The sequence below is a fragment of the Convolutriloba macropyga genome, chromosome 10 (assembly GCF_964194025.1).
Source record: "Convolutriloba macropyga chromosome 10, txConMacr16.3, whole genome shotgun sequence".
In the NCBI taxonomy this organism is placed as follows: Eukaryota; Metazoa; Xenacoelomorpha; order Acoela; family Convolutidae; genus Convolutriloba; species Convolutriloba macropyga.
In genome coordinates this window covers 34,300,132-34,319,186 of record NC_134477.1, presented here as the reverse complement: position 1 = coordinate 34,319,186, position 19,055 = coordinate 34,300,132, and the positions used below count along the sequence as shown (strand labels likewise).

At 35.8% G+C, this 19,055-nt stretch overlaps 1 protein-coding gene across 1 annotated transcript in view; it reads right to left on the bottom strand.

Annotated features, from left to right (window-relative positions):
- LOC142348002 (uncharacterized) overlaps positions 1–19,055 on the bottom strand; it is a 116,985-nt gene that overhangs the window by 5,279 nt on the left and 92,651 nt on the right. The window contains exons 11-12 of the mRNA XM_075399166.1: positions 11,071–11,236; positions 1,269–1,416 (exon numbers count right to left, since the gene is read on the bottom strand). Of these exons, the coding sequence (XP_075255281.1) occupies positions 1,269–1,416; positions 11,071–11,236 (314 nt within the window). The remainder of the gene's footprint in view (positions 1–1,268; positions 1,417–11,070; positions 11,237–19,055) is intronic.

Here is a 19,055-nt window from a genome sequence, read left to right as displayed (position 1 = left end):
AACAGCAGCTTAAATTCGGCATCAACAAAAAAGTTAAGGAAAGAGAGAGAGAGAGAGAGAGAGAGAGAGAGAGAGAGCAAGAGACTGAGAGAAAAGATTTATGAAAAAAATGTAAGAAATCCCAACCAACAGAAAGAGAGAGAGCTAGGAACATTTTCCATGATGGGATTCGAATCTTTAACTTTAATTTTTCTACCCATGTTGTTAATAGTTAAATCAAATAGAAAAACTGATATTGCAAAACTGAAAAGAAGTTGCACTTTTCGCAGTGACAAAAAATTCAGAACAATTTTTTGTCTCTGGAGTTATTCTGTCAAGTAATCCATCCTGACAGAACAAGACTTAAAAAAAGCCCAGGGCAAGAATTAAAAGAGTCCTTGGCCAGTAGTGATCGTTAAACTCAGAAAGAACAGAAAACGATCTCAAATTATAACCAAATTTTGCTAATATTCATGATATTTTTATCTTCAAAACAATTGTATTGTCTCAAGAGACTATCTAGTATCCCTATTCAAAATTTCATGGGACCATAAAGATCCATGAAGCCAAATGGGTCAGACGAAAAATTGGTCAAGCGAAGAATCTCATAAAAGAATACCGACAGGACTAATATAATTGCGACAAATTTCGTTTGAGAGCAATGAAAAATAAATATCTGATTTCTCTAATTATAGGTTCAGCATTTAAGAAATTTTTCTGATGATCTTTAATTCTTATAGCCAGGTATCAATCAGTTCGCGAAACAAAATGGCTTTGATGTCTATTTGAAAACGAAACCGTATTCTCCGCCAATTCTTGGAAAAATTAGCTCACAAAACATTCAACTTGCGCTTCAAACCGTTACTAGACCGAAGTACAGTCGCTAGATTTTTAACTGGAAGGTGCATTTTAAACAAATTGTAGGTAAGCAAACTGTTAGATAATCTTTTGATGTTTGTTCTCTTATTTGTATTGCTCAGATTAAATGTTTCGCATTTGTTATTTCAATGCAAAAATAGGTATTTTGAGTTCCTAATTTTTTCTTACATTAAAGATGCGTGAATGATGTGTGAATTTTTAGCTGATACATTTGAATAAAAGCTGGTGCGTAGCTTTGACCATTCATATGGTTAAATTTAAAATAAACTACCTGGTACAGACCACAGGATCGGTTTTTGTATATACGATTGATAATCGAACACAAAGAACTTAATTCTTAATAATTGATATCTGTATTATCATTTTAAGAATTCTACAAAGGAAACGCGTGTTATAGTTAGCGTGTATACTTGTAGGATACGACAAAGGCAAGTTCCCTTCTGTCAGGCCTTACCCCAGTGATTCCAGCTACACTATCACTGGAACCACAATATGGTTTTTGACGCGATTCATGACAGTTGCTGGCATATTCAACCCACGTTTTTCTGGTAATACCGGCTAAAACACTTTAATGGTAAAAAAATGGTCCAGAAAGGAACATTGCTAAGCTGACTATATGAGCGGAATGCTGGCTATATGAGTGAAATGTCCATTAGAATGTCTAGATAGGAAATAAACCCCCACGTAAATAAACCCCCACGGAAATAAACTCGCACTTGAATTTTAACGAGCTGCGCATTTAGCGCCTTTGGCCATGCTTCGCGAGCCATTCCCATGCCCTAGCAACCCGTGGGTCTTGATATAAAACTTTTACAACCAAACAAATTTTCACGGCCAGAAGTCAAATGAAAATGGTGATTTTTTCCCTGGTGATTGATTTCCTATCTAATATTATATGGGTTTTAGTCATGCTCATTGTTTTTTGATGATCCAGAGAAGTTCACCATGAAATAAAATTTGTTCCATGAATTTTATATGCTCAATTTAAAAACCCAATATACAAGGTCATATATGATCCCCAGTAATCATAGGAGGTCAAATATTTTTTGTATGTGTATATTTGTATAAAAGTTGCTTAAACAGTCACAATTGTCACCACAATGCGCCTTGAGTAAGTTGAATTATGATACCAGTACAACTTATACTGAACACGGTAATGAATTTTCCTGGTTATCGTACAAGATCATTGAGACATTATTATCTCCTTGTAGCCATACAAAAAGATCATAAAAACAGTAATTTATTATATATGATTTTTGCAAAAAAAGTAAAAAAAAAGTCCATAACGCTCCAACATTTTTAGGTTGCTTCACTCTGAAATGAGAAGACTTTATTTTTTCTATGCTAATCATACAAAGTCATATTGATTGTGTGATTATCCTATAATCATGCAAATTTCACAACAAGAATTTTCAACAATAAAAATTACAACTACTATTAAAAAATCACCTGTGTCATACGGCAATGGATACTCTTCATATATCCATATCCGTATTTAGTTCATTTATTTGTTGTAAGTTCCATTTGAAGGGCAAATGCCATTTCAGTTCAGTTATTGTCAACTGCCTCCCATTTTTAGCAGTATTGTCTGTTCATCCTGTCTGTGCAGGAAATTAACTTGTTCATGATATAAACAAATCTTAGAGTTGCTTCCGTTAATCGTGATTAAACCTTGAACAAACTTTCTTTCTTAAAATTGTAACTTTCATATTTCATTCTCCAATTTGCAACGCTAGAATTCAGTCTAATTCAATTCTTGCAAAACGCTACTCATTTAACCTCAGTACTGTGAAAGTAGCCATTCGCACTGCGATTGACTAGTCTAGAAATTTGATAATAAACTCAATCAAATAGATTGCCATTTGCAACGCGATCTCCCGTCTCAGTAAATAAAGTGCCATTTGCAACTCAATTGGATATACAAATTGTGTATGAGTATAACATGGCGCAGTCAGCAACGGACTCCAAGAAAACACCACTCCACATAGAAGCATTTTGGGAGAAACTGACGGCAACACCCCCTCTGACGTGGGACAAATGGACACATCAATAGAAACTGGCTCTACTTGCTAATTAAGGGATACAGTTAGACACCCTGTTAGACGATCCTCCAGCAAAAGTGACTTACCCACCTGAACCCGTCTATGAAGAACCGGTAGAAAACCACACACAAGCGACGGAAAGAGATCGAAAAGTTCGAAATCAGCAATTGAAAATAAATTGGCAAAACAGTTGTAAAAAAGTTGAAGAAATTGGGATTCTGTGTGGAGAAAAACCGTGGGGAATTTGTGAGCAGAAAGCAATATCGTTGCTCTATTTGAGCATTGGAACAGAGGGACGACGAATTTTCAAGAGTAAATACCCCCATTTTTAAATAGAGAAACAACCCTTCAAAGATTTGTGGCAGGCAATGGAGGAATCATTCACAAAGGTTCGTAATATAACTTACGATCGCTTCGTTTTCTACTCTTGTAAGCAGCAAAGAGGAGAGTCAGTGGAAACTTTCTATGGTCGTCTCATAGAATTGGCGGAGAATTGCAATCTGGGTAGTGAAGAGACTACATTGATCCGTGATGCATTCATATTGAATATGCTAGATCACGAGACACAGAAGGAATTGTCGAAAGAAACAGTAGAACCACCAAAAGCATTGGAGATCGCTATACAAATGGAGATGGGAGGGCAGAATCAACAGAAAATAAACCAAAACTTGATGCCAGGTACTTCATCTGTGAATTTCATTAATAGTGACCAAGTCCGCAATCGCAACGCGAATGCACCTCCGGCTAAACGAGGCTTTAACCTATATACATGTGTTTGTATGAATTGTGGTCTCCGCTGGAGCCACAACCATAAGCAGATTTGCCCCGCGAATGGCAAGAAATGCAAAAATTGTGGTATTGTGGGTCATTTCGCTAGAAAATGCCGCAAACCGAAAAAGTCGCAGAATCCAATACAGAAAACTCAAAAAACGAATGTCAACCAAATTGACAAATCGCGGGAAAAGAGTGATGATGAAGAATCAGTCAATTATATAACAAGCTATCAACAATTGTACGAACAGGTGTATGATTCAAACTATGACAGTGATTCAGATGACTATGTGGCAGCGATCTCCTCTGATTCGGTGCACCAATTGGAACCACTAAACGTTGAAATACAACTGGGTGAAATAAAAACCTCTGCAATGATTGATTCTGGAAGTGCAGTCAGTATCATAACAAGAAGTTTAGCGAACAAAATCACCCGATCGACAAAATCAGCCAAATGGATAAATGCAACAGAAAAAAGGAACTTGAAGACTTTTTCAAACGAACCTATCAAAGTCCTTGGGCATTTGGAAACCACAGTAATCTACAATCAGTGGAAAGACACATCAGCAATTTTGACTGTGGTAGACGATGGGCACAAAAACATAATTGGAAGGGATCTGTTCGCTACCTTGGGGCTTGCAGTTGTTCAATAACAACCAGAAACTGGTAAATGTGTTTATAACATCAATAATTCTGTATGTAAAACTAAAGAGACAATCGCGACGCAATTTCCACATCTAGTATCAAGAATTGGCTTATCCAAAACACATGTAGCGAAATCAAAGTTTCATCAAAAGTTTACAGCAAAGCATCAAAAAGGTCGACGTGTTCCGATTGATCTCCAACCTAGAGTGTCAGAACAATTAGAAAGATTACAAACTGAAGGTCATATTGAAAAACTATCTAGTTGCTCTGACGAACATTTTATCTCTCCGATCGTAGTCACAGTGAAAAAAGACCAATCGATAAAACTAGCTTTAGATTCCAAAGTATTAAATAAAGCAATACGCGAAAATAAATATCAAATGCCTAACATCGAAATGTTAATTGACACCATATCACAACACCTTACAGATACACAAAACGGTCAACAAGCATATTTCACCACATTAGATTTAAATTATGCATATAGCCAACTAAAATTGCATCAAGACACAGCAAAACACTGTTATTTTAATATCATATGTGGCGAATCTACTGGTACATATAGATTCAAAACTGGTTTTTATGGTCTTACAGATATGCCGGCAGAATTCCAAAAAGCTATGGATTACACACTCATAGGCTTGCAAAACACATATTGTTTTTTGGACGATATCATAATTGTTAGTACCGGCACTGAAGCAGACCATTTAGCATATGTTTTCAAATGTCTTAAAAAACTATATGACGATAACTTACGAACTAATCTTCAGAAATGTCACTTCGCGAAAACAGAAATAGAATGGCTAGGTTACAAATTCCCACAGACTGGAATATCACCTTTAGAAAGTAAAACTGCAGCAATCTTAACAATACCACCACCAACGACACTAAAACGCCTTAGATCATTTCTAGGGTCAGTACATTACATCGGCAAGTTCATACCACATCTCGCACAACTATGTCACCCTCTTAGACCACTGTTAAAGAAATCTGTAAAATTCGTTTGGACAGATGAACACACAAAACACTTTAACTTAATTAAAGAAAAAATCGCAAATAGTACAGAAAACAGGCATTATAATCCAAAATTGGACGGTCGCGTCAAATGTGATGCTTCACGTTCCGGATTGGGAGCAGCATTAGAGCAAAATACACCAGATGGTTGGAAGCCAATAGCATCCCGATTTCTCAACTCAACGGAGGAACGCTACAGTGTCAAACAATTGGAACTATTGGGGATAGTTTGGTCAATTGACTATTTTAAATACTATTTGTATGGAAAAAATTTCACGGTAGTAACGGATCACAGAGCCCTATTATCCATACTTAAAGAACATCGATCAAAGAAATCATATAATAGCCGATTATCTCGTTGGATAGACAGACTTTTTCCGTACAATTTCACAATCGAACATATGCCAGGTGCAAAAATGGGTCTAGTCGATTACATTTCGAGGAACCCATTTGTGAGAGCTAAAAAGATATCGACCTACGATGAACACTTTGTTGTAGCAACAACCTCAAAAATTCGTGATTCAATGAAATCTCTAATTATAAATAAACAGAAAGCAACTCAAAAATTTAGCAGTATTTTAAAGTCAAATTTGCGTTCATATAAATTAAAACAACCATTTGCACCGCGATTACCTACATTACTAAATGTTAATTCACCTAATTGTAATGAAGCATTTGCTTTACAATTAACCCCTTCACCAGTGAAAACACCATTCGTGCCGCAATTAAAACTTCCTAAATCTAAGATTAATTCACAATTTAAACATCCATTTGCGTCGCAAATGCCACTTAAAGTTACAAAATTACAATTTGCACTAATTAATCGTAAAGTCAGTAATTAACATTCCATTAAAAAATTCGCTGCAAAAGAAGTGCAAAAGTCAGACAGTAAAGAATGTGAACGATCTGAACAATTATCCCCAATACAACCCATTAATGGTATAAAATCACTCGCTTTTTGCCCAAATTCAGCCTACAAAACACTCCATAGTGAATAAACAAACTAATTCTTTAATATCAGACAATTCAGTAAAAAGCATAAATACAATGTCGAAGGCCAAAGCAACCCGATCTAAGTCAACCCCTACAAAGGCAAGAGTGACGTTTTCGGACACGACTCCCTCTACGCCTGGAACAAATACGACCACACACACAGAAACCCCAACTGGCAGTACGATAGAGGAGGCAGACGACATAATCTTTACTGAGACCCTCAATGAAGTCTTCAGCAAAAAGTTCTTGGCCATATTAACGGGAAAGGACGCAACACTCAAAGAAGTGAGGGACTGCGTGATGAGAGACGATCCGGACCGATTACAAGAGATAAGTCCTTATCTCTTCTCTTATTGGAGGGACTTAAGCGTCAAACATGGGTGCGTTTGCCTGGATGAACAAATTGCCATACCCAAATCAATCAAGGACGCGGTGTTGGAAGACGTCCACTCTACCCACCCAGGAAGTTTCGCCATGCTCTCATTCGCTCAAAATATCTGGTGGCCTTACATCCATAGAGACATACTGGCAAAAGCCAGTGAGTGCAAGGCTTGAACGGAAATTGGTAAGAACCTTAAATCAGTGATTCCGCACCGCAAATGGACACCTCTACCTAAATGTAGTGAACCAAACGACGAAATACAAATAGATTTTGGTGGACCAATTTTAAATACTTTATTACAATTATAGATAGATATTCCAAACACTCCACAGCAGAAATAGTAAAAAATGCATCAGGCCAAAATGTAATCAAATTCTTAAATAATTATATATATCATCACGGAGTACCTAGAACTATTAGATTAGATCAAGCTAGATGTTTTACAGGAAAAAAGTTTGAAACATTCTGTACAGAAATTAATATTACACCTATATATGCACCAGCAAATGATCATAGAGCAATTGGACTTGTAGAACGTATTATTCAAACAATTAAACGACAATTATCTTGCATGAAATCACAATTAAATAAAAAATTTAATTTAGAAAGTTCACTTAAAGCAATAATACAACGATTAAGAATATCAAAACAAAAAACAATAAATACCACACCATTTGAGGCACACTTTAGGAGGAAATGCAACACACCTATATCAAACATCACAACTAAACCTAATAGTAAAAATCTCAATTATAATGCTATACTTAATTATTATTTAGACGAAGATACAATTCCGGGTCGCTCTTACCTGTCAGAGGAGCAGTGGGCAGATACAGCCCTATGTTCGGACACGGAGATCGAACGTGTCGTGTGTGCCGCGAGTGCTCTTGCAAGAGCTGAACAAGAAAAACGAAAAGATGGAGAAGAACGTTTTCTCAATTCAGAAGGCATTAGTCGACCAATTACCTGCTCGGAACGCAGTGTGAAGGTAAAGTAGGCTCGCAAATTGCACGAAAGTCAACGACAGAAGAAAAATCTAGATGGGCTTTATGAGGTGCTAGCGCCAGGAAGCACTGTGTGCAAAGTAAGCCCCACAACAAGCGTGATCAAAGAACCACACAATCAAGAAGTGCGGGTCAGAAATTCGGATATTGCTAAATTCGGAACTTGGGCAGAAAGAGATACGGATCTTGCACAATACATCGAGAGAAGACCGAAAAAGATCAACGAGCAGACCATCGAGCACAAAATCTACAAACACAAGCGTGATCTTATTCGGAATAACACAGGCGACAAAAAGATAAAACGCAATCGCAGACAATCGGATGATGTGAGTGTAGTTTTCTCGGGCAGGTCATGCATCTCTCCAGCTAGCAATATAGCCAGATCGTTAAAAATGAGAATTCCAAAGAGAAATCCAAAACATGACGAGGCATTTCTCAATTGACCCGATTTAACACAGATCCTTTGATTTAGTCCAATCGCACCACAATTGACCACGTCCAATACAGCAGGACCATCTGCGACGCAAATGCCCTCATTATTACAGCCAACACCGACACCCATTTTGCGAAAAACTAAAGAGCGACAGATTACGATTAGCGACACATCAGATTCCGATACTTCTTCAGTTCGAAAAAGCAAGCGAACTTTAAAGAAGAAGACACCGAAATCGCAAACCATTATTGAAAAGGTCAGAAACACAGAAGGCTATTCCGACAATGCAAATCAGGACATTGGAGACGCAAGACATTCAAACGAATGGTTTGAATATACCCAAAATCAGCCAAGGGAGATGACAGTTCTCCAAGCTGAAAACGCAGAAAATAGTGATAGTGAATGAATTTGAATAAAACAAAAACTCCACAAAACTTTTATATTTTATCTATTATTTAATATTTCATTACTTAGTAACTGGTGAATATTTATTAATTTTCTGATTTTAATTAGTAAGTTTATTTTCTCTCAAAGAGGGGGAAATGTCATACGGCAATGGATACTCTTCATATGTCCATATCCGTATTTAGTTCATTTATTTGTTGTAAGTTCCATTTGAAGGGCAAATGCCATTTCAGTTCAGTTATTGTCAACTTCCTCCCACTTTTTGCAGTATTGTCTGTTCATCCTGTCTGTGCAGGAAATTAACTTGTTCATAATATAAACAAATCTTAGAGTTGCTTCCGTTAATCGTGATTAAAGCTTGAACAAACTTTCTTTCTTAAAATTGTAACTTTCATATTTCATTCTCCAATTTGCAACGCGTTAGAATTCAGTCTAATTCAATTCTTACAAAACGCTACTCATTTAACCTCAGTACTGTGAAAGTAGCCATTCGCACTGCGATTGACTAGTCTAGAAATTTGATAATAAACTCAATCAAATAGATTGCCATTTGCGACGCGATCTCCCATCTCAGTAAATAAAGTGCCATTCGCAACTCAATTGGATATACTCACTGTGTATGAGTATAACAACCTGAGCAGATCACTAATCCAACTGAAAGACCTGATTTAAAGAAAATTATCAAGTGGACAGCAAATTGTAGCTTGAACGGAACGTGAACAAATGGGGGAGAAAATGAGGCAAAAAATGGGGTAAAATGCGTCAACTTAGTGCAACTTGACACGTTTTCATCCAATGTTTATTCTTGAGCTCTATCATGTAAATTACATACATTTTTCAAATAACGGTGAAATGAAACTTATCTTAAGTACAATTCGTTGTAGCCTGAAGGGAAGTTCTGCAGATTTAAAGTTCTGAAGTTAATTGCACCTAATGACTAAATTTTTTAATATCTTCGTGTTTGAATGCATTTGTATTTTTAAGGACCCGTCAGAGTGAAGCAAAAATCTGGCTTTAATCACGAGCTTACTTCATAACTTTTTTCGTACTTTGATAATTGTTTCCCACAATCGTTTTTATCGTTTAATTGATTTTTTTCCTTGAATGATGTTCGTATTATCATACAAGAATCATATATGACTTCCCCGTACTCTTACTTTGATCATAATTGATTCCCCTGTAATCATGCATTGGTGATAAGTAGTTCCCACTATTCAAAATTGTCATAATTGTTTCAACTTTTTATGATATCCTGGTTGTCGTACACGGATCATAAATGATGTCCCGGTAATCATACAGGACCATTGATGATTTTCTAGCAATCATACAAGGATCGTACTAGGAAATAGCATATGATATCTCTATATACAGCTAAATGTGAAATTGGACCAGTACTTGAAGCTTAGCAGCATCTTTTACCTGCAACCCTAGTGTGCTAGCCATTACACAAATTGGTCTTATGCTCACAAACTCGGGAATCTCAACTTTTTCTCATTTTTTATTGTTCCTCAATGCTTTATATCTCTATCGAAGAAAACGTCAAGCAAATAGACCTTCTTGTTAAGCTTATCTTATTTTCATTTTATGTTAGGTTGTTCTCTCTTAGGCTTCTATGATCTAAGGCATTGTTTTGATTACTTTCGCTTATATCCCATTCGGTTTCTAATTCAATAAAATCAAAGTGAGGTTCAATTTTCGTGCCTTTATTTACTAGGAATCACAGGAGTTGATTTTTCCGCGGTAACCTGGATTTTGCACAAAAATTATTGATTCATAAAAACATTTTAAAATGCTAGAAAGCTTTGATATGATTGGTTTCGGACGCAAAAATCCTCCTCGTCCTTTTTCTGCGACCTATCGACGGGATTGCTCGGTTTCAGTGTTTTTCCAATGAAAAACTCGGTATGTTTGGTTCTCAAACACCTGAAAATTTCAACTTGTTCTTATTTGAAACAAGAAATCGACCGCATGCTCGGCTTGTGGCCACGGGGGAAAAATTAGCTGTCAGGTCACTATACAAAAGATTTAATCTACACATCCGTACATAAATATGTACATGAATTTTTTCATCGTTATTCAATAAAGAGTTTACTCTGCATAGTTTGGAAAAAATTTGAAAAATCTGTGATGGCAGTCATTATTTTGCCTGTTGCAAGTGGAGCGGCGATGTCATCAAAATCGATGTCCGAATGATTATTTGCCAGCTGGATTTGCCGTGTACTTGCACTATTTTGGATCCTCGAGCAACTCTGATTCAACATGTTTGTGGGAAACCAATCAAGCAGCTAATCATAACCTCAGAAATTACCAAAAACTGTCGACTATATGCAAAAATGGAAAACTTTGAACTCAAAACTAATTAATTTACCATCAACAATTGAGAGCATTGCCACTTTGATCAATAAAATTAATCTTTTAAAATATCTAAGGTAGTCAACCTGAGAGTTGTTCAACAAATAGGCTTCGCCTTGAAAACCTCTTTATGGAGATAACGGTTTATGGAGATATAAAGGTTTTTCTAACCTTTAACGAGGCATCTTGCTGAAGTTAAGTAACTGGCACCCCCCACTTGTGTTCCCAGACAAGCAAACTTCTTGTCCGATGGGTCCTCGATCGTATACATTCGTACCAGGAATCGGTCTGCTAGATAATCCCACTGAAACTCCTCCTCTGTTGTTTGGCTGGCAACCTTTTAAACATATTCAAGTTATAGCTTCCATGGTCAAATTTTGCTGCCCTGCAAAACGTACATTTCTGCAAACTTCTTTTTTCAAGGCTTTTCGTGGACAACAGTGACAATGAATATTTTTTCAGCTGAAGTGTAAGGTTCATTTCAGCTAAAAACTGACCAATCATTGTCCAATCCCGGGATGACCACCATAAATGTTTCTTGGAAACCATACGTAAGACATGTATGGTTGTATGGCTTCTTTGATACCATACATAAGACCATACAAAAACTTAAAGGTGATCTCAAATGACGTCTTTTGAGCCACGTAGTACAAGAAATGTATCGTAGTTGCCATTGGCCTTCAACAAAAAAATTTTTTTTTCTATGGTGTCTTGGATACCATATCCAAGACCATAGACTTTTATGGCCCATCCAAGATCATAAAACTGTTTTAGAATCCTCAGTTAGTGGGGAGTATCCCCATATATATTTTCTATGGCATTTTACGGAATTGAGACAGTCAATTTTAGCTCTGCAGTCAGGTCACCTCGCTTTTTGGTCATTTGGTACGGTACCTTATAATTGCTATAACTCCTTGAAGAATGGACCGATTGTGCTCATTTTTTAATATGATGCGTATCTCAAGCCGTGCTACAAACAGTACTAAGGGCGTTTATTTTGGTTCAGCCGTTTTAGAGAAATTAGCCAGTAAACTTGCCCTCGATTTAAGCCCCAGAAGCGGTTGACACCAGCGGTTGACACCAGTGACACCTTGAAGCTTTGAACTATATTATGAAAGTTGGGTGTTTTGAACTCCTCAGTTAGTGGGGAGTCTCCCCATATATATTTTGTATGCAGTTTTATGTAGTCCAGATGGTGAATTTTAGCGAAACATGAGCCGTACTTGGTCAATTTTGACATTTGGTACGGTACCTTTATGTTGGAATATCTCCTCATATAGTGAACCGATTTTTGATTTGTTTGTTGAATTGAACTCAGCTTGAGCCGTACTTGAATCCCTGTAAATGGCGTTTTGTTTCTTTCAGCCGTTTTCGAGAAATTGGCCAGGACACATACCCCCCCTTTTGACCAAATCGTGTCCGGTACAATTAGTGTATGTACATTGTAGACCGACAAAAAAGACGAATTTAGCCCCGAGAATTGGTTCCTCAAACTCCCCTGATAGCGTGGAGTCTCTCCATATATGTTTTGTAGGGCGTTTTCCGTCGTTTAGATGGTCAATTTTTGGTCTGCAAGTCACCTCTCCTCGTTTCTGACGAGATTGGTACGGTACCTTAAATATGTAATATCTCCTCGCAGAATGGACCGATTAGGATGATCTTTTAACATAAAGCGTATCATAAGCAGTACTGCTTTTGGTCCTAGTTTCGTTTTTTTTCGTCCGGTCAGTTTTGAAATATTGACTATTAAATGTACCCCCAGTTTGGCCTGTTGAAACAGGAGAACAAGCTGTGTGACTGGAAGAGTTACTAAAGAGCGCACTTGGTTAATCGGACCTTTTCCGTTTGTGCCCCCCAGTACGTTATTCGCCCCCAGTTACAGAGCACGTGTCACAACATGGTAAATCAATATGTAAAATATTTGTTTATTTTTATATAATAATACTATTATTCTAAGGTGAGGGCCTCGGGCCCGCATGAGGTGCACACCCCCCCCCTGCCCCGTTGAGACGCCGGTTAGTCGGTTTCCCCCCCCCCCGCTGGGTTTTTGTGCACCTCATGCTGGGGACGTAGTTTGCGTGCGGTCGATTTTTTGGGCGCTCTTAAGAGGTCTGTTTGGTCTGGCCCACGGTCTGGCCGATGGTCTGGACAACGGCCTGGCCATGGTTCTGTTCGGTCTGGCCAATGGTCTGTAGAAAGTCTGCCCAGTCTGACCAATGGTGATCAAAGTTTGTTTGGTCTGGCCAACGGTGGCCAAATTCTGTCCCAATGGTCCGCCTAACTTTCCTAGAAAAAAAGTTCGTATTTCAATCGGAAATATCGACTTATTCGCTTATTCTATTTTCAAAAAATAGTGATTTTTTATTGGACAAGGAGTTGTTCAAAGTGAACCAAATTGTTATCCAAGACTACCAGTAGTATGTAGGTTGTAGTGCAAAAAGAATGGTTAGCCTAACTGCCCTACAAAAAAAGTAGATATCTCACACGGAAATTTCGACTTTTTCGCTGACTTTATTTTAAAAAATAGTTAAATTTTATCGGGTCAAGGAGTTGTCCAAATCGAACCAAATTGATATACCAGACTACCAGTACTATGTAGGTTGTAATGCAAAAAGAATGGTTTGCCTAACGTTCCTAGAAAAAAAGTTCGTATTTCAATCGGAAATATCGACTTATTCGCTTATTCTATTTTCAAAAAATAGTGAAATTTTATCGGACAAGGAGTTGTTCAATGTGAACCAAATTGTTATCCCAGACTACCAGTAGTATGTAGGTGGTAGTGCAAAAAAAATGGTTAGCCTAACTGCCCTACAAAAAAAGTAGATATCTCACACGGAAATTTCGACTTTTTCGCTAACTTTATTTTAAAAAATAGTTTAATTTTATCGGGTCAAGGAGTTGTCCAAATCGAACCAAATTGATATACCAGACTACCAGTACTATGTAGATTGTAATGCAAAAAGAATGGTTTGCCTAACGTTCCTAGAAAAAAAGTTCGTATTTCAATCGGAAATATCGACTTATTCGCTTATTCTATTTTCAAAAAATAGTGAAATTTTATCGGACAAGGAGTTGTCCAAATCGAATCAAATTGATATACCAGACTACCAGTACTATGTAGGTTGTAATGCAAAAGGAATGGTCCGCCTAACTTTCCTAGAAAAAAAGTTCGTTTTTCAATCGGAAATCTCGACTTATTCGCTTATTATTCCGTTTTCCTTTATTATTCCTATTTTTAAAAAATAATGTAATTTTATGGTGTCAAGGAGTTGTTCAAAGTGAACCAAACTCGGTATCAAGTATCCCATGGGTAACTAGATTGTAAAACAGAAAGAATTTTTGCTAGAGCTTGCGTAGAAAAAGAGTTGGATTTTCGTACGTTAATTTCCGATTAATTCGAATAATTAATTTTAAATAATTTTAAAATTTTGTGTGTGAATTTATTGTTGGTTTTTTTCAGCTTAAGTTATGAGCTCTTCTTTCCTGTCAACTTACAAAATTCCAAAGAGGAATCCAGGCGATTGCAAGGAGGAAGGCCATCCAGTCAAAAAGGTAAAAAAAAATTTAAAAAGTATTAAAAAATTGAGACGGGTGCCTCAATGCCAACGGGTAATAGTTCGGGAAACAACCAGATTTTCCCGTTGGCATTGGTTGAGGGCTTTTGGATTTTTTGACTATAATTTAAAAAGATTGATCGGACTGACGTTCCTAGAAAAAAAGTTAGCTTTTCAATGTGAAAGATCGACTTATTCGATTATTCTATTTTCAAAAATATAGAAATTTCATCGGGTCAAGGAGTTTTTCAAAGTGAACCAAATTGATATCCCAGACGACCAGTACTATGTAGGTTGTAATGCAAAAAGAATGGTTTGCCTAACGTTCCTAGAAAAAAAGTTCGTATTTCAATCGGAAATATCCACTTTTTCGCTTATTGAATTTTCAAAAATAGTCGACTTATATCGGGCCATAGAGTTTCCTAATGCGAACCAAATCGATATCCCAGACTACCATTGACATTTAAGTTGTAATACAAAAATATTGATCGGCCTAACATTCATACAAAAAAAGTTAGTAATTTATACGGAAATATCCACTTTCTCGCTTATTGAATTTTCAAAAATAGTCGACTTATATCGGGTCATAGAGTTTCCTAAAGCGAACCAAATCGATATCCCAGACTACCAGTGACATTCAAGTTGTAATACAAAAAGAATGGTCGGCCTAACATTCAAACAAAAAAATTTAGTAATTTATACGGAAATATCCACTTTTTTCGCTTATTGAATTTTCAAAAATAGTCGACTTTTATCGGATCATAGAGTTGCCTAAAGCGAACCAAACTGATATCCCAGACTACCAGTATTATGTAGGTTGTAATGCAAAAAGAATGGTCTGCCTAACGTTCCCTGAAAAAAAGTTCGTTTTTCAATCGGAAATATTGACTTATTCGCTTATTCTATTTTCAAAAATATAGAAATTTCATTGGGTCAAGGAATTGTTCAAAGTGAACCAAATTGATATCCCGGACGACCAGTACTATGTAGGTTGTAATGCAAAAAGAATGGTCCGCCTAACGTTCCCTGAAAAAAAGTTCGTTTTTCAATCGGAAATATCGACTTTTTCGCTCAATCTATTTTCAAAACCATAGAAATTTCATTGGGTCAAGGAGTTGTTCAAAGTGAAACAAACTTGGTATGGAGTATCTCATGTGTACCTAGAACGTAAAACAAAAAAAATTTTTGGTATAGCTTGCGTAGAAAAAAGGTTAGATTTTCGTACGTTAACTTCCGATTAATTCGAATAATTAATTTTAAATAATTTTTAAAAATAGGTGTTTTTCATTGGGTCAAGGAGTTGTTCAAAGCGAACCAAATTGATATACCAGACTACCAGTACTATTTAGGTTGTAAAGCAAAAAGAATGGTTTGCCTAACTAACCTACAAAAAAGTAGATATCTCACACGGAAATTTTGACTTTTTCGCTGACTTTATTTTAAAAATTAGTCAAATTTTATCGGGTCAAGGAGTTGTCCAAATCGAACCAAATTGATATACCAGACTACTAGTACTATTTAAGTTGTAATGTAAAAAAATTGGTTTGCCTAACGTTTCGAGAAAAAAAGTTCGTATTTCAATCGGAAATATTGACTTATTCGCTTATTCTATTTTCAAAAATATAGAAATTTTACCAGATCAAGGAGTTGTCCAAATCAAACCAAACTCGGTATGGAGTATCCCATGTGTACCTAGAGCGTAAAACAAAAAGAATTTTTGCTATAGCTTGCGTAGAAAAAAGTTAGATTTTCGTACGTTAACTTCCGATTAATTCGAATAATTAATTTTAAATAATTTTTAAAAATAGGTGTTTTTCATTGGGTCAAGGAGTTGTTCAAAGCAAACCAAATTGATATACCAGACTACCAGTACTATTTAGGTTGTAAAGCAAAAAGAATGGTTTGCCTAACTGCCCTACAAAAAAAGTAGATATCTCACACGGAAATTTTGACTTTTTCGCTGACTTTATTTTAAAAAATAGTTAAATTTTATCGGGTCAAGGAGTTGTCCAAATCGAACCAAATTGATATACCAGACTACTAGTACTATTTAGGTTGTAATGTAAAAAGATTGGTTTGCCTAACGTTCCCTGAAAAAAAGTTCGTTTTTCAATCGGAAATATTGACTTATTCGCTTATTCTATTTTAAAAAATATAGAAATTTCATTGGGTCAAGGAATTGTTCAAAGTGAACCAAATTGATATCCCAGACGACCAGTACTATGTAGGTTGTAATGCAAAAAGAATGGTCCGCCTAACGTTCCCTGAAAAAAAGTTCGTTTTTCAATCGGAAATATCGACTTTTTCGCTCAATCTATTTTCAAAACTATAGAAATTTCATTGGGTCAAGGAGTTGTTCAAAGTGAAACAAACTTGGTATGGAGTATCTCATGTGTACCTAGAACGTAAAACAAAAAAAAATTTCGGTATAGTTTGCGTAGAAAAAAGGTTAGATTTTCGTACGTTAACTTCCGATTAATTCGAATAATTAATTTTAAATAATTTTTAAAAATAGGTGTTTTTCATTGGGTCAAGGAGTTGTTCAAAGCGAACCAAATTGATATACCAGACTACCAGTATTATTTAGGTTGTAAAGCAAAAAGAATGGTTTGCCTAACGGCCCTACAAAAAAAGTAGATATCTCACACGGAAATTTTGACTTTTTCGCTGACTTTATTTTAAAAAATAGTTAAATTTTATCGGGTCAAGGAGTTGTCCAAATCGAACCAAATTGATATACCAGACTACTAGTACTATTTAGGTTGTAATGTAAAAAGATTGGTTTGCCTAACGTTCCCTGAAAAAAGTTCGTTTTTCAATCGGAAATATTGACTTATTCGCTTATTCTATTTTAAAAAATATAGAAATTTCATTGGGTCAAGGAATTGTTCAAAGTGAACCAAACTCGGTACGGAGTATCCCATGTGTACCTAAAGTGTAAAACAGAAAGAATATTTGCTATAGCTTGCGTAGAAAAGAGTTAGATTTTCGTACGTTAACTTCCGATTAATTCGAATAATTAATTTTAAATAATTTTTAAAAATAGGTGTTTTTCATTGGGTCAAGGAGTTGTTCAAAGCGAACCAAATTGATATACCAGACTACCAGTACTATTTAGGTTGTAAAGCAAAAAGAATGGTTTGCCTAACTGCCCTACAAAAAAAGTAGATATCTCACACGGAAATTTTGACTTTTTCGCTGACTTTATTTTAAAAAATAGTTAAATTTTATCGGGTCAAGGAGTTGTCCAAATCGAACCAAATTGATATACCAGACTACTAGTACTATTTAGGTTGTAATGTAAAAAGATTGGTTTGCCTAACGTTCCCTGAAAAAAAGTTCGTTTTTCAATCGGAAATATTGACTTATTCGCTTATTCTATTTTAAAAAATATAGAAATTTCATTGGGTCAAGGAATTGTTCAAAGTGAACCAAATTGATATCCCAGACGACCAGTACTATGTAGGTTGTAATGCAAAAAGAATGGTCCGCCTAACGTTCCCTGAAAAAAAGTTCGTTTTTCAATCGGAAATATCGACTTTTTCGCTCAATCTATTTTCAAAACTATAGAAATTTCATTGGGTCAAGGAGTTGTTCAAAGTGAAACAAACTTGGTATGGAGTATCTCATGTGTACCTAGAACGTAAAACAAAAAAAATTTTGGTATAGCTTGCGTAGAAAAAAGGTTAGATTTTCGTACGTTAACTTCCGATTAATTCGAATAATTAATTTTAAATAATTTTTAAAAATAGGTGTTTTTCATTGGGTCAAGGAGTTGTTCAAAGCGAACCAAATTGATATACCAGACTACCAGTACTATTTAGGTTGTAAAGCAAAAAGAATGGTTTGCCTAACTGCCCTACAAAAAAGTAGATATCTCACACGGAAATTTTGACTTTTTCGCTGACTTTATTTTAAAAAATAGTCAAATTTTATCGGGTCAAGGAGTTGTCCAAATCGAACCAAATTGATATACCAGACTACTAGTACTATTTAAGTTGTAATGTAAAAAGATTGGTTTGCCTAACGTTTCGAGAAAAAAAGTTCGTATTTCAATCGGAAATATTGACTTATTCGCTTATTCTATTTTCAAAAATATAGAAATTTTACCAGATCAAGGAGTTGTCCAAATCAAAGCAAACTCGGTATGGAGTATCCCATGTGTACCTAGAGCGTAAAACAAAAAGAATTTTTGCTATAGCTTGCGTAGAAAAAAGTTAGATTTTCGTACGTTAACTTCCGATTAATTCGAATAATTAATTTTAAATAATTTTTAAAAATAGGTGTTTTTCATTGGGTCAAGGAGTTGTTCAAAGCGAACCAAATTGATATACCAGACTACCAGTACTATTTAGGTTGTAAAGCAAAAAGAATGGTTTGCCTAACTGCCCTACAAAAAAAGTAGATATCTCACACGGAAATTTTGACTTTTTCGCTGACTTTATTTTAAAAAATAGTTAAATTTTATCGGGTCAAGGAGTTGTCCAAATCGAACCAAATTGATATACCAGACTACTAGTACTATTTAAGTTGTAATGTAAAAAGATTGGTTTGCCTAACGTTCCCTGAAAAAAAGTTCGTTTTTCAATCGGAAATATTGAC